The sequence below is a fragment of the Montipora foliosa genome, chromosome 1 (genome assembly GCF_036669935.1).
Source record: "Montipora foliosa isolate CH-2021 chromosome 1, ASM3666993v2, whole genome shotgun sequence".
NCBI lineage: Eukaryota > Metazoa > Cnidaria > Anthozoa > Scleractinia > Acroporidae > Montipora > Montipora foliosa.
This window is the reverse complement of record NC_090869.1, coordinates 5,704,836-5,719,835: the sequence shown is the minus strand read 5'-3', so window position 1 is coordinate 5,719,835 and position 15,000 is coordinate 5,704,836. Positions and strand designations below refer to the sequence as shown.

The 15,000-nt window shown below is 40.4% G+C and overlaps 1 protein-coding gene, 4 non-coding genes and 1 pseudogene across 5 annotated transcripts in view; all 6 read right to left on the bottom strand.

The window, feature by feature from the left end:
• The window catches only part of LOC138008694 (peptide methionine sulfoxide reductase-like), a 9,854-nt gene extending 1,300 nt beyond the window's left edge, over positions 1-8,554 (bottom strand). Inside the window, exons 1-4 of the mRNA XM_068856001.1 lie at positions 8,438-8,554; positions 3,026-3,111; positions 1,041-1,292; positions 1-89 (exon numbers count right to left, since the gene is read on the bottom strand). The exon at positions 1-89 is cut by the window's left edge and continues 1,300 nt beyond it. Of these exons, the coding sequence (XP_068712102.1) occupies positions 1-89; positions 1,041-1,292; positions 3,026-3,111; positions 8,438-8,554 (544 nt within the window). The remainder of the gene's footprint in view (positions 90-1,040; positions 1,293-3,025; positions 3,112-8,437) is intronic.
• On the bottom strand, positions 4,395-4,533 carry LOC137982396 (U4 spliceosomal RNA). The gene has a single exon (XR_011118680.1). It is a non-coding gene; the product is annotated as a U4 spliceosomal RNA (small nuclear RNA).
• On the bottom strand, positions 5,112-5,250 carry LOC137982374 (U4 spliceosomal RNA). Its single transcript, XR_011118676.1, has one exon. It is a non-coding gene; the product is annotated as a U4 spliceosomal RNA (small nuclear RNA).
• On the bottom strand, positions 5,627-5,765 carry LOC137982365 (U4 spliceosomal RNA). The gene has a single exon (XR_011118674.1). It is a non-coding gene; the product is annotated as a U4 spliceosomal RNA (small nuclear RNA).
• On the bottom strand, positions 6,128-6,266 carry LOC137982370 (U4 spliceosomal RNA). Its single transcript, XR_011118675.1, has one exon. It is a non-coding gene; the product is annotated as a U4 spliceosomal RNA (small nuclear RNA).
• Positions 6,744-6,864, bottom strand: LOC137982507 (U4 spliceosomal RNA; annotated as a pseudogene).
• Positions 8,555-15,000: the final 6,446 nt, after the last annotated feature.

Below are 15,000 nucleotides of genomic sequence, written 5' to 3'. Positions count from 1 at the left end.
CCACGAAAGAGCTCACCAACTCAACACCATTTAATCCGAGACTCTTCAACAATGTGGGATGCTGACGCAGCAAGTACTTCTGATGGTAACTGGAAAAGAATAATATCCTGAAAGTTAGTTATCCATGGTACATGTGGAAACACATGCAACAAAAAATCTTCTTCAAGTCATTGACATAAATTGATCGGTAACCAAGACCTTTGATATGCTTCTTTTCCTTTCCTTGGTTCCTATGCATAAACTAGGACCGTGATAGATTTTGAATTCTCTCCTGTACACCAATAATATTATTAGATTCTTGTTGTTGAACCAAGGGAAAAGATACCTTCACTTAAGGACTGGAAATGAACTAGACCATTTTTTGATAACATCTAGAAGCTCTATACATTTTCTTTTCCACAACCTCAAACCTCAAAGAATCTCATAACATTTAACATTCTATTGAATATCTGAACATTCAATTAAATTGAAATAATGACAATAATGTTCAATAGACAGCCTTTGGTGTTTGTATTTACCTTAACAAACATTTACATTAGTGTAAAGAATTATCTTCAAATCTGCTTTACAATTAAAAATAGAGAAATCATCATCATTATATCTTTGTTTCACTAGGATTTTTAAAGTAGTGTGGGTTCTTTTACGTCCCACAGGGTTATGGACATTGAAGGGTTTTGAGACAGGGCCCACAGTTAATCATCCTTATCCAAGAAGACTAGGGAGTCTCACTCAAAGACTCTGGGTGTTGGTCCACCTAAAGTCTTTACCCCTCAACCTCCTGCATGGAGATGCAGGGATGGCGCAGTGGCGAGAGCACTCGCCTACCACCAATGTGGCCCTGGTGTGATTCTCAGACTTGGCGTTATATGTGGGTTGAGTTTGTTGGTTCTCTACTCTGCAACGGCTTCTTTTTCCCTGGGTACTCCGGTTTCCCCCTTTCTTCAAAAACCAACATTTGATTTGATTTGCATTAATTTGTTGATTTCTATGTACAAACAGATAAAATGGCAACAACTAAGAGAAAATAAACATAACCGTACTCTTCTGCATCATAAAATGTCTTGGCTGGGAGAATCTTTGTTACTATGGGTCTCCGAAGTGTCTTCTGGTACTGATCACGAGTCTTCTCTGCAAGTTGCTTCTGTTCTTCATCATGATAAAAAATGGCTGACATGTATTGTGCTTTGTGGCTTGTTGTAGCATCATGATTTTTCCAAAATATTTCTAAAAGGTCAGTGTATGTTGTTCTACTTGGATCATACTCCATCTGAACAGTTTCTGTATGGTTCCCACTGTGTAATGCACAGAAAAAAGACAAATTCAGTTTTTAATAGGAACATCTTGAACAATGTGAAGAAAATAGCTTTTTATCCATTTTAACTTATTGAACTGTAATGGATTACCTCAATGCACATTTTTTAATAATAATAACAATAATTTGACCCCATGGAAGGGAGAAAACATGTATACTGTACATATGCCCAGCTAGCCATGAAAATATCAATTTTTCTTACTGATACACAAAATATTGAACTTATTAGAACATATTCTTTCAGACTATTCTGGTATACAGCTGTAGGAACTAATGGAATATGAATAGTATTGGTGATTTTCACATTGTATCATTGCCAGCCATGTTGGTGGACGAAACAAAAGATCTCTCATTGCATCACTGTTGTCATGTCTCTAGAGACTGGTTGCAAATTATTTTAGGATCATTGTTTCAATGTGAACAGAATCAAAATAATCTTGAGTCAGCTTCTCAGCAAAAATTCTACTTATTCGGCTCTTGAAATGAGGAAAGTAGATTACTAAAAATACACTTTTTGTGACGACAATGCAGAAATCTTGAATGTCTTTGCGTACTAGTTTTTAACAAAATTTTTTTGAAAACCATTCTGGATTCATTTCATTCATTTCATTTTGGAATGTTTTATTTCATTTTCATCATATCCACATTTTTTTTTGAAATAGGAACAAAGGAAATAGTGCCATTAAAAAGTTCCTGCCCCCCCTCCCCTCCCCTCCCCCTCCTTATGACTCAGTCAACACTAATTTCCATCCCTCAAACTGACATTGGACATTTCGTAACAATTACATGATGCAATATCCCATGTTAATACTGACAAGCTTACCACTCTAAAAAGAATGAAAACAGGCAGAATTACAGCTTTAGTTCAACAAGAAATAGCGTTTCCAAGCTATGCCACACTGATCTACAGTATTTAGGTCCAAAAACCCCATTGAAGACGGTTAATTTTCAATTGTTTTGCTGGGTACTACTATTTCAATACTCTAAAAAATTCGATTTTCCGGGAGGTTGTCTGGTTAGTCTAGTGGATATCGGTAACTGCAAGGTGAAGCCATCGATCCGGGTTCAACTCTTTGCCTCGCTTATTGTGAATCTTCTCAGCTGGTTTAAAATCTTTGTTTCGTTGAAGTAGATTTGAAGTCTAAAGCAGACTGTACGTCGTATAAGTTGAATAAAAAGGGAAATGTCAGTTTGAGGGATGGAAGGAAGTGATGACTCTGCATTTACCCAGCACTTGCCCCTCCCCTCAAAGATGCACTTTTCTTCACAGTAAGCTTGACTCAGCAATAAAACAGTTGTAAAAAGGAAAAAGTCCATGTAAATTATTTTCAAAAGGAAAATGTGCATCCATAAAGAGAACTGTGATTCCACCGGAAAATAATTGGCAACCGAATTAAAGAAAGCTCTCTAAAAGATTGAACGAGGTTATGTCATCAATTTATCGGTAGTCCTACAGAAAACCCTTTGATCGACAAGACCGGTTACAATGACGATGAAAAAAGCAGTTGAGCTACATGCAATCAACCTGACTCAAAAACGATGTCAATCAAAACAAGTTATGTCATACGCAAGCCTGACTTTGATCTCGTTTCACACATGTAACATTTTTCACAACATGAATTTTAAAGATTCGATTCCAGCAAAACAGTACAAGATGGACAACAACCCCTTAACAACTCAAAGTTTTGTTACTGTCCGCTAACGATAACTTACAGGCTGTAGTAGGTCGGAAAAGGCTTTGATCCACCAGTATAACCGACTTTCGTTCGAACGACGCCATGAGCACATCCGAACTGAGCCTCGGGAAACCAAAATCAACTCATGGAAAAAGTTGCGGTCTTAGTTTCCCCATCTGCCATGATATCAAGAGGTGGCTTTACTACCTCCACAGAGTTTCCGAGTGCGTTACCCGTTTTGAAAGAAGAAATTGCACGCAACGAACGAAGGAATGACGCTAAAAATAATGCACGGGACATTTTATGCAAAGCCCTTGTGATGTAACTACCGTATAACTAGTTCCCAGCTCTTATCCAAAGACGCGGGATATTCCGCGTTTTCTCGCTGCACCGAAGGATGGAAAAAAAGTAGGAGTTGCTATGAAATAACAGGCGCATTCCAATCAATCAACTGAAGAGTAACAAGTCGAAAGAAATAAACGAAACTTAAAAGAGCGATACAAAAAAGCATTTCGTAGACTTATTGCTTGTTCCTTTGTCGTGTAGTTAAATTTCGTATATTCAGAGACCACATTTAAATTCAATGACACCCACTCACAACTTTTAATTTGAAGATTAATTTGTCAAGTCATGATTGTACGGTGCTTTTAAGGGGACATCTATTTCTTCGCGGCGGAAAAAAAAGGAGAGGCGGACAAAATCAAGATTAAAAAAAGAGAGAAGAGACACTTGTCTCTTACGGAGAAAGAGATGACCCTTTAAAAGCAGGGTATGATTGACACATCTTTCTTTGTTATTTGTTACTTCGTTATTTGTTACTTTTCCTTTAAGTACAACCCGGTTGAACCGTCTGAAAGTCTAAAGGAGGGGTCGTTGAGGTAGCAGGGAGGAGCTGGACCGATAAATTTTAACGAGGAGGGATTTATCTGTGCAAGCGGAGAGAATACAGTCATATGCATAATTCCCCAAAGTTAGGGATTTACCGCCTAAAATTTGATCGCGGTTGGATGGGGGACCTCTTTAATAGAATATGTTGGTAGAGGGGACATCAGTCGAGGGATTCATTCAGACAAATCCATTTGTCGACGTATTCTAGGAGACAGAAAACAGTCCTATTCCATAGGGTTGAGGTAACCAATTCACGTCCCCAGGGAGTCGGGAAGTGGTGAAACGCACCTTTTCCTAGAGCTGGTGGGAGGTGTAATGGAATAGGCTAGTTTTGAATTATGCAGCAACCAGATAAGAGTCGACTGCGTTCTTTCTTTGCTGCGCAATTCGAAACTATCCAATGAGATTCTACCAAGTGTCTATCAGCCATGGACTCTTGATTCTACCGTTCTACAGCGGTCCAGCGTTAGCCACACCAATAGACTTGCACTCTAAGCTCTTTCGTTAACTTATGAGGGCCCGCATACGAGCCGGCAAAAATTGCAAAGCCGACTGTATTTCAAGTCGTCTTGCGGGGTATTGGGAAAAGTTTTCAATCAGCAATAACCGCGCCTCGGTTGCACCTCACTGGCTACGGTAATGCCACTGCGCAAAGCTAATTGTGAGAGACGCGCAATACGGTTGCATTGAATGGCTTTGCGGCTTCCATGTGGGATGTGGCCGGAATAATAGAATAGCGTGCTTTTCGGGTTGCGCCGATTGGAAAAATAAGAGAAGCGACCTCTCAGTACTATTTTTTTAAAATATGGTTGTTTTCCCGTTTTTTGTCTCACGGTAACTTAAAGAATTAAGTTAACTGTAAGCGTATTATTAAATCAAGGGTTACTCTAGATCTTCTTCACAAGACAATTCACGGTAAAAGTGATTCACTGACTCTCCGACTGTTAGAATGATTCTAAGCATATCACGCGGTACTCGGTGACAAAGAACAAACTCAACTGTAATCTATACTTAAACTACAAGGAAGGATTGCGTTTTTGCAAACGTTGGCCGTATAGCACTTATATTTCAACAGACTTAACTGATTAGAGTGTAGTGTGAGGCCCATCATTTCCATAATTAGGGCTAACGCTCACATGGTTCATATGGGGCAGAAAACTAGCACTTCATATTACACTCTAATCAGTTAAGTCTATACTTAAACTACTTCTCTTTTTATACTTGATTATGATGGGCCCGTATACGAGCCGGCAAAAATTGCAAAGCCGACTGTGTTTCAAGTCGTCTTGCGGGGTATTGGGAAAAGTTTTCAATCAGCAATAACCGCGCCTCGGTTGCACCTCACTGGCTACGGTAATGCCACTGCGCAAAGCTAATTGTGAGAGACGCGCAATACGGTTGCATTGAATGGCTTTGCGGCTTCCATGTGGGATGCGGCCAGAAGAAAAGAATCTCGCGGCGTTTGGGTTCCGACGATTGAAGCGATTAGGAAATGTGAGAGAAGTCACTTGAGTTCTCAACAGGGTTTTCAATTATGAATGTCTTTACATTTAGAAGACGTTAAAGAAGGTGAATATTAAGTGTATTCCCTAATTTTTCATAGAGGGTTACGTGTTACGAGGTAATTCAACATATTACGTGTTTCAGCGTCTTTCCCACTATTAGAGTGTCGCTAAGTCCATTTCGCGGCACTCGACTTTACTGGAGTCTACTTAGACGTAGTTGTATGTTTATACTTGATTATGATGGGCCCGTATACGAGCCGGCAAAAATTGCAAAGCCGACTGTGTTTCAAGTCGTCTTGCGGGATATTGGGATTAGTTTTCAATCAGCAATAACCGCGCCTCGGTTGCACCTCACTGGCTACGGTAATGCCACTGCGCAAAGCTAATTGAGAGAGACGCGCAATACGGTTGCATTGAATGGCTTTGCGGCTTCCATGTGGGATGTGGCCGGAAGAAAAGAATCGGGCGGCGTTTGGGTTGCGACGATTGGAGCGATTAGGAAATGTGAGAGAAGTCACTTGAGTTCTCAACAGGGTTTTCAATTATGAATGTCTTCACATTTAGAAGACGTTAAAGAAGGTGAATATTAAGTGTATTACCTAATTTTTCATCGAGGGTTACGTGTTACGAGATCATGTTTCAGCGTCTTTCCCACTATTAGAGTGTCGCTAAGTCCATTTCGCGGCACTCGCCTTCACTGGGGTCTACTTAGACGTAGTTGTATCTTCATACTTGATTATGATGGGCCCGTATACGAGCCGGCAAAAATTGCAAAGCCGACTGTGTTTCAAGTCGTCTTGCGGGGTATTGGGAAAAGTTTTCAATCAGCAATAACCGCGCCTCGGTTGCACCTCACTGGCTACGGTAATGCCACTGCGCAAAGCTAACTGTGAGGGACGCGCAATACGGTTGCATTGAATGGCTTTGCGGCTTCCATGTGGGATGTGGCCGGAAGAAAAGAATTGCACAGCATTTGGGTTGCGACGATTGAAAACTAAGAGTAGCGACCTCTCACCAGTCTTTTTCTCTGACATAAATCTGTTATTTTTGCATTTGAACATCGTATGGAATTTGCTCATTACAAATGGTATTATTTGCCCACCTTTTATTCGTGTAGACCAAAGAAACAAGTTAATCGCGATTGTATTATATGTTCGATGCGTCGACCGACAGTGACGGTTTTTTTATACAATTTGAATTCAACTCTTTGGCGATTCATGTACCATCGCACTCCTAGAGTGGCGCTACGCAGATGAGGCGGCACTCAGATGTAGTCTACTTAAACTCAGTGGTAATGTTTTCATACTCGATTGTCAGCTGGCCCTTCTCTACGACGTGTATCAAGTTGCCTCTCGGAGCTGAAATCGTTTGACTCGACATAAAGGGTAAACCCTACCAGCGGGGTATTAGAAAAGTTTTCAGTCAGCAATAACAGTGCCTCGGGTTTTCCTTACTGACTACAGTAATGCCATTGCGCAAAGCTGACGAGACAACAAGTCTGATAGCTCATCGAATGGCCTCTTTGTTTCTATATACGATGTGCTTTTCAAAAGGCAGTGAAAAGGGATGCTTTTTACCCGTGATTACGAATAATTTAAACTGTTTTTACGAAACAACACAGTGAAAATAAAATTTGGAACATGGTTGAAACAAAAAGAAAAAAGAACCCCTGAGCCTACAAAGATGCGCAGAATTCCCGATTTTCACTCTCGTGACCAGAAGCCATAATTTTGACCGAAATAAAGCGGCTGTGTAGGTCATGTGAATACAAAGAATAAGTATGACCACCACGGAAGGTATATGATTTATGCGGATATTAAACGATTTTTAAAGCGAAAGATCATCACAGTTAATAGCAAAACTCAAGCAGTCGTAACTGCAAATAAGTGTTGCTCTCAGTAGCGTGAATATTTAACACATAGATTCCGTGTTGCCGTGCGTCTGCCAGTAATAGATCAGAGATGACGTCAAAATGTGGTAAGAACAAAAAAGTGTCACACAAGGCGATAGCCGAGTGTGTCACTGACGTTCTTACCACATTCTGACTTCTCCTGTGATCTATTACTGAACAGACGCACGGCAACATGAAATCTATTTGTTTTATATAATAAAGAATTAAACTTTACCGCGCACCGGTGGTTCAGTTGGTTGAGCGGCGGGCTGCCATGCGGGAGGTTGTGAATTTGATTCCGGCCGGACCAACACTCATGGTCTTAAAAATAACTGAGGAGAAAGTGCTGCCTTTGCAATTACATCCACAAAAGGTTAGACTTTCAAGTCTTCTCGGATAAGGAGTGTAAAAAGGCCCCATCTCACAAGTATCTTCTATGTTCAAAACCTTCCTGTGGGACGTTAAAGAACCCACACTCTAATCGAGAAGAGTAGGGGATGAAATTCCCGGTGTTGTGGCTGTCCTTTGTGCCGTATATGGGTGGGTGGGTATAGCAGGTCCACATCAGCTGAAAAGCTGCCAAAACTTCAACCTGCTTAAACAAATAAATAACAAACAAACAAACATTCTCATAAAAGCTGATGGTGACGTCAATCGTGCGTCTGTCTTCTGATAGCTCATAGGCAAGAACCAATCAAAATGTGAGAAAAACTTGGGTTCTTATATTTAACAATTATTCTACGAGGGCGCGGTGGATATGAAATGATATATATAACCAACGAGGCGCGTAGCGCCGAGTTGGTTATGATCATTTCGTATCCAGCAAGCCCGAGTAGAATAATTGTTTTATTAAAAACCTCAACATCACAACTCTTTTTTGTTGAATTTATTTGGCCATTTTTTCTCGGAGCCGCAAAACTGTGTATTTGCTGCTGTGTTCATTGACCATATTTGGTAGTGCAGGTATATGAGCTGATAACCTGTGTCCGGCGAGCCAATGAAAATGCTGGAAATGTGATATCCGTAGTTCACTTTTTAATAAAAATAGATATATATAAAAGAAATCAACCTTCGCTAATCAACAGCATCAGAAACTCATTTTTGTGCGTCACCCAAAAGAAAAAGAAAAAAAACTCTAATGTGGGTGGGTTAGCTCAAATCTGACCTCGCATCTCAGTCGGTAGAGCAACAGTGATTTCATTCGGAGGTCGTGGGTTCGATTTCCTCCCAAGTCAAGTTCCTCATGTTGTTGATCAGCTAAAGTTTTTAGTCCACCATCCATCACATTTACAGTAGCGAAAGGCCTCACTTAATTTCTGTTATATAAATATGCATAAATGTGCCAATCATCCTCACTAGACTCACTTTGGAGCAAAACGTTTAATTGTTCATGCTAACGAGGCACTTATGTCCAAGTTTGCACGCAAATGCGAAAATTGCGAATTTTGCGAAAAATCGCAAAAATTGTATAAGGTGAAAAGAAGAAGACAAATCACCAAATAGGACTCGCGATTTTTGCGAAAAAGAGAGAACACTAGTCTCCGACAAGAGTCGCGGTTTGTCTGTGGATCACAACTTACACCCTTGCAATCGAGTGCAAACTATCAAACGCTAACCATCTTGCGGCGAAAATAATTATTCTATTATGATCCATAAGATCCGGGGCTCTGGTGACGCGAATGGCTACGTATCGGAGAGCCAGAACATTTAGGCATGCGCTGACGGAATGTTTTAACAGGAGAGAAAAATTGCAGTACCTCCAGACGTGGCGCTGGAGCGTCGTACCAAACGAGTCATCCCGGGATTTCGGCCCGTGCGATCGCTTTTGGACGCAGTTGGCCCTTCGCTGCTTTCTGCTACCGACCTCGCCTCCTGGTACGGCATTGAGGGAGAGATATGTCGGCCCCTAAACCATATGTGACAAATCCCACGCCTACTCACAGCTCCAGACCGCCCTTGTCATTACAATTTAGTGTAAGATTTCGATCGCTTATATATTCATGGCAAAAGTCATTTTACCAGTCATATGGTAAGCACTGGAGTCACTAAATACAAAGTGCAGTACGCATGCGCCCTGCTAAAGGTAACGGACACACACATGCATAGACTTTCTTTTATCTCGAATTTCAGAGCAACTAGAAGAGCTATTATCTTAATTCGAGACATTACATTTACAGCTCAACTACATAGCAAATACGGATACATAACAAAATATAAGATATATTAAAAAAAAAAACAGGGAAAAGAGCGGCTCTACAAAATGTGGTCTTGGATCCTCATTTTAAAACCTGTTAACTCAGTGGTACGGACAAAATCACAGGTAGCGCATTCCAAAACCTAGCTGATAAGTAAGAACTGAAGAATTAGGACAATAACTGGTTGTTGAACAGAATGTAATTTCCGCGGAGATCATGAGAAGAAGACCGGAGAGAAAACTCCTTTACTTTTTGTATACTGTAGCAGGAAAATCATTCAAAAGCAGACTTTTATACAGTTATATGAAGAAATTTTGAATGCGCTTACTGCATAAAGATGTAGAGTTTGACTTGAGTAATCTGCAAATATAAATCTCAGTAATCTCTTATTTACATTTTACCCTTCCTTTGACAAGAACAATTACGAAAGGCCAGTTTCTGCCACGAGGATAAAAGTGAGAAATAGCAGTACTTTCTCGCGAATTTTTCATGATAAAAACTTGTTCAGAAGTCAAAAGCCTACGTTAAGAGCACACACCAGGGCTACCCCTTAGTATCTGGCTAGAAGTTTTCTTCTCACTTTTTTCTCCGGACGCGCTTCAGCCATTTGATGAGGGCCAGTCAGTTGCCTCGTTCATGCCCAAAATGAATTCTGGCTAATTCTGCTATTCCATGACAAGGGAAGACCCCCGATTCTCATTTCGTAGTTTTTTCTTATAAGTGTCGGCCCACCCTGTCCTACCGTCAAAACGCAGCCTCGATTGAAATTTTTACCTTTGGAAAATTGCCCAAATTGTGTCGGTAGCTCCTGGAATTCATCCTCAGAAACGCCAGAGAGACAACTTCAATCGTGAACCGCCATGTTTACAACAAAGCAGTTTAGGCGTCCCAGTCTGCACGAAACCATCTCTCACCTCTGTCACGAGAAGACCAGACACGCACGGTTCTTACGTTACGCGTATGCGCGGCTGTACGATCAATTAACATATCAATTCCTTGTTAAAACCAGGATGTTTTTTTGGTATGCTAAGTATCAATCTTGACCCCAGAGCTCGTGTCTTTTGCGCATAAGGGCTCTGGGAAACCCTGATACAAAGTGTCTTTTCCTTGGTTTTCGTAAGGAACAATGACAAGCGTCTCTGATGGTGGGTTCATGTTAGCACGAGCAGAGAGCAGGCGCCGTAAGGTTCACATAACCAATTGTTGGCGATAACAGCCCTACGGCGCATGTTTTCCTACATACAGGTCATGCCGACACCGCGGCAAAAATGAGTGCGCAGGCTTGAGCCACGCGCGAATCGTTCCACGCGCGAGGGACTGGTACCAATTAAATTTGCAATAGAAACAACAGCGCGGCAAAATGGCGGCAATTTAAATTCTCTGTGTTTGTTTTCATTTTGCGATGATAAGGACAACACTACTTTGATAAGGTTTAAACTTTAAAGAGAGCTTCCTGAAAGACTAATCTTCCGTGTGTCTTTTCAAACCAAAAAACTATAGTTCAAACCAGGAGAATTTTACCTTGCATTCGAGCGCTAGATCAAAAGGACGAAGTTCGTAATGTTATTAGTCGCAATGGTCTCTGCATTGGTAAACCTCTGGGGGGGAAAACTGTGCACTGAGAAGGAAAACGACGGGTAAACATCTTTGCAAGGGCACAATGATAATTCCTTCTGCGAAGATGGCTTATGTTGCTCCTGTTGAATGAGGAAATCGTCTGTTTCTTTCATTGGAATCATTTGAAAGTGAGAAATAAGCTTAAGGAGGCTCGAAAGGGTTTTCAGCTGAGCGCGCGCGCGTAAGCCACACACACAATTCGTAAGCTGCTCGCGTCAGCTCATGATTCAAATGGGTCACGAGAAATAAACAAATACCGCCAATTTCGCTCACCTTTCTCCTAATTCCTGTATATAAGGAATATAAATAGACAACTCCTATTCACGAAAACTACGAAACTTCTACACAAACGGCTTAATGGTCACTTAAATCCGTTTGTGTTGGCCTGTAGCTCCACTCACGCGTGGACTCGAGTGAGTGGGTGACGCATGCATAAATGCTGATCTTGTAACCCCCTCATTTTTCCTGATTTTGCAACTTTACTCGTTTATATCTCTGCTTCCGGACGGTAAATTTTTTTCATTTTTTGCATGTTAACTTAGATTAATTTAAACCGTTTGTCTTTCAAATTTAAAAAAAATCTGTAGGTGAAAAAAAAAGTTACAGCCACATTTCAAAAAAACTGATTTTCCCGAAAAACTGGCCTACAGATTTTGTTGAATTTTAAGTATTTTAGAGAGTATTTCTAACATTTCCTGGTGACGCTGAATGGGAAAATTTCACCATCCCGTTTCTTCAAAAAAGACAACATATGTTGATTTTAAGGCTCAAAGAAATGCCTAATATCGTTGCCATGGTAACGTTATTTTGGAGCAAAATATAATGTGAGAAATCTACGATGGGTACTTAATACCCTGGCCAAATTTCGTCCTGATATGATTACCCTAACTGTATCAAAGGACAGAATATGTTTATTTGTTTGAAAAATTGAGAAACTATTTCGAGCCTCCTTAAGTTCTTTTCATGCCCGCATCCCACTCATTCGGCAACTTGGATAAGTCACTTACCTGCCCTCCATTCTCATATTTTACAACACTAGTTACTTTTACAAGAGCGAGGCAATAAAAGAAAGAAAATATGTCTTAATTTTAAGAGAGGATCGCAAAAAAGTTTTGAAACTAAGTATAAATTTGACTCCAATGCTACTTGATGTTTCCCTTTTACTTGGAGTTTGGTAGTGGTCCATCGTTGAAAATATTTTTCCAGTATTTTTCCTGCAGCTGGCTGGTAACTGTAATTTTTTTCTCCAGCTTTGTCAATCACCTTGTAGAGCCTTGCTGGGATGAGGGTGGGGAGACATGAGGATCATGATAATGAAATAAGAAACCATTCACCTGCATGTGTTTGGAAAATACTGATTTCACTTTTGCATGCATTGCACCAGCAAAAATCCAGCCTAAATTTTGCACTGTGTGTAAAGATACTGAGAGAGGAATGTAATCATACATCCAGCAAAACTAGAGGCATTCTGCTTCATACTCTAACATTTTATTATGCACAACTGATTCAGTTTCACTGCCCAATGATAGACCCACAATGGCTCTATCTGGACCCACAATGACTCTATCTGATTTCTTTTCAACAACAACAACCACAACAACTACTATGGTATGTGTTACCACAAAACACAATATACAGTAACTCAAATATCTCTCTAATTTTATTGTTGTAAGTACCGTATATTCATTATTAAGACTATTACAAGTAGGAGCATTCTCAGAACTTAATATCCAAACCCATGCTCAGCAAGAGAAAGACTAAAATAACATGCAGCTGTATTAATGAAAGTAAAACAGTTTACTTGAATTAAAAAACCAAATTATATTTGCTTGTTCGAACATTGACTTAGAAGGTGTGGCAAGTAAATAATTATCGTCCCTTTTCTAGACAATTTTGAAGAGCTGTTTGGAAACCATCTTGTATTAATCACTGACATGCTCACATCTGTGATGTTTAATTTGCTGTAATACTGTTGTCATCATGCAGGATCTCATGCAGGAAAAAATGAGAGATGAATAACAACCCTGGCTTTTTTCATCATAAAATCAATAAAATATTCAACGCTGAAAACAATCTGGAATGTTGCTTGCCATGCATGGTTTGACCAGACCAGCACACACACACACCAGGAAGAATTTTAGACTCAAGCACTGCAATAAGAATAAATGACATGTTTAAGAAACAACAGGAAACTGATCAAAGTAAAACAATAATATTATTATCATTTGGTCATTTTCATGCACAGATGTCACTTAAGATACTTGAAAAAAACATGGAAATCTGTGCTCTATTTGTAAAGATCCCTTTATAAAAAAAACTAAACAACTTAACTGACTCCCTTAATAAGAGGTTTTGTCTAACAATGCAGATAAAAACAGTAGCTCACATCTTGAAAGTAATGACAGTCAAACTGACAGCCAGCCAGATATCAACACTTTCCACAAGATTTCTTCAGGTCAGATGACTGGGACAATGAAATCAACAGAAATCTAGAGATCAATTAAATTTAATCATTCCACAACCTGGTGTGTCGTGCAAAGCAACACAGAGTTGGAAAAGAAAGAGCATCACCATCATGACCATACAAACCATTGCTCTTGCCGTGGAGAACTAGGTCACAGAAAAATCCATGGCTCTCGTAGCACATGTCAGAGGTTAAAACTTCTGTTTTGTCAAAACCCTCCGCGTTTTTAGAGGAATTGCCCTTAGGCGAAAAACAGTAAACGAAAAATGTTATTAGTTTAAAATTTACAACTTTTAGGTCTTCAACGGTGTGACCGAAACACGAGCAAACATGGTTTGGCAAAGATAACTTCCATGGAAACGACATAAACAAATAAATATTTCATGCCTAAAATAAGCTTACCCCTTTTGACTTTCTCGTTGGAAACAATTCGGAACTACTGTTTAGTTTTTCTGTCGAGTCCATGTTGAGCGTGAGATCTTGATCATCAAAAGGCCCAATAGAACTTTTCGTTCACCGCCGAATAAACTCAAAAACAAAGAGCTCGAATCAAATGAATCAAATGTGTTCGAAGCGGAGCATGCGCACTCATTTTGCCGCGGTGTCGGTCATGCCCAGATATAAGATCTGGGGCTATGGTCAGCTCCCCTTTAAAGGGGACTCCGCCAACCCTCGCCCGCTCGACTGCACTAAACACTGACCTAGCAAGCATTCTGGGAGCTGGTCACTTCCGAGTTCGCGTAATATTCCTTATGAAGTAACAACATTATGGAAGACACATAAGATTAATATATTTGGACTGAGGATATATTGCGAGTCAGGGTGGCTTAGTGGTTATCTATCGGGCCTCCCACCACTGCGAGCCTGGCTTGAATTCTGGCCTCGGCCAGCATGTGGGCTGAGTTTCAGTCGATCTTAATCTGATTCGAGGGTTTTTCTCCGGGTACTCCGGTTTTCCTCCCTCATCAAAATCGACTGACAGCTAATAATTAACATCTAGCTGTGGTGCTGTGCTCCGACATCAAACATGGACCGTATAGCGGTAGCTGGAGGCGCCTTTGTATGCTTTCAGCCCGATGTCGTGAGCCGTGCCCTTCGCAATTCAGTCCTCGACTGCAAGTAAGGGTGATTAGCACTAGCAATGTTTATATTTAGATTTATCAACCATCGTCCGAGCAGTAGCTATGGACGATCGCAGTTTGAGGAAGAGCTTAAAGGAGCACTGTCATGCTAAGTTTGCTGTTTGTAGGTCAAAACTGGGTAAAAATCTAAATTAGTACTTTGGTTCACACGTACATCTCAAACAATCCACTGACAAGATATGCAATATATGTATGGCACAAAGAGATATTCGACTTTCTGCAGACACAATCTCCAAACTTAAAAAAACTGGCCTCAGTTTTTAACTTTCAATCCATTTCCATCCTCTCCATCCATGGATGCAAATAACAA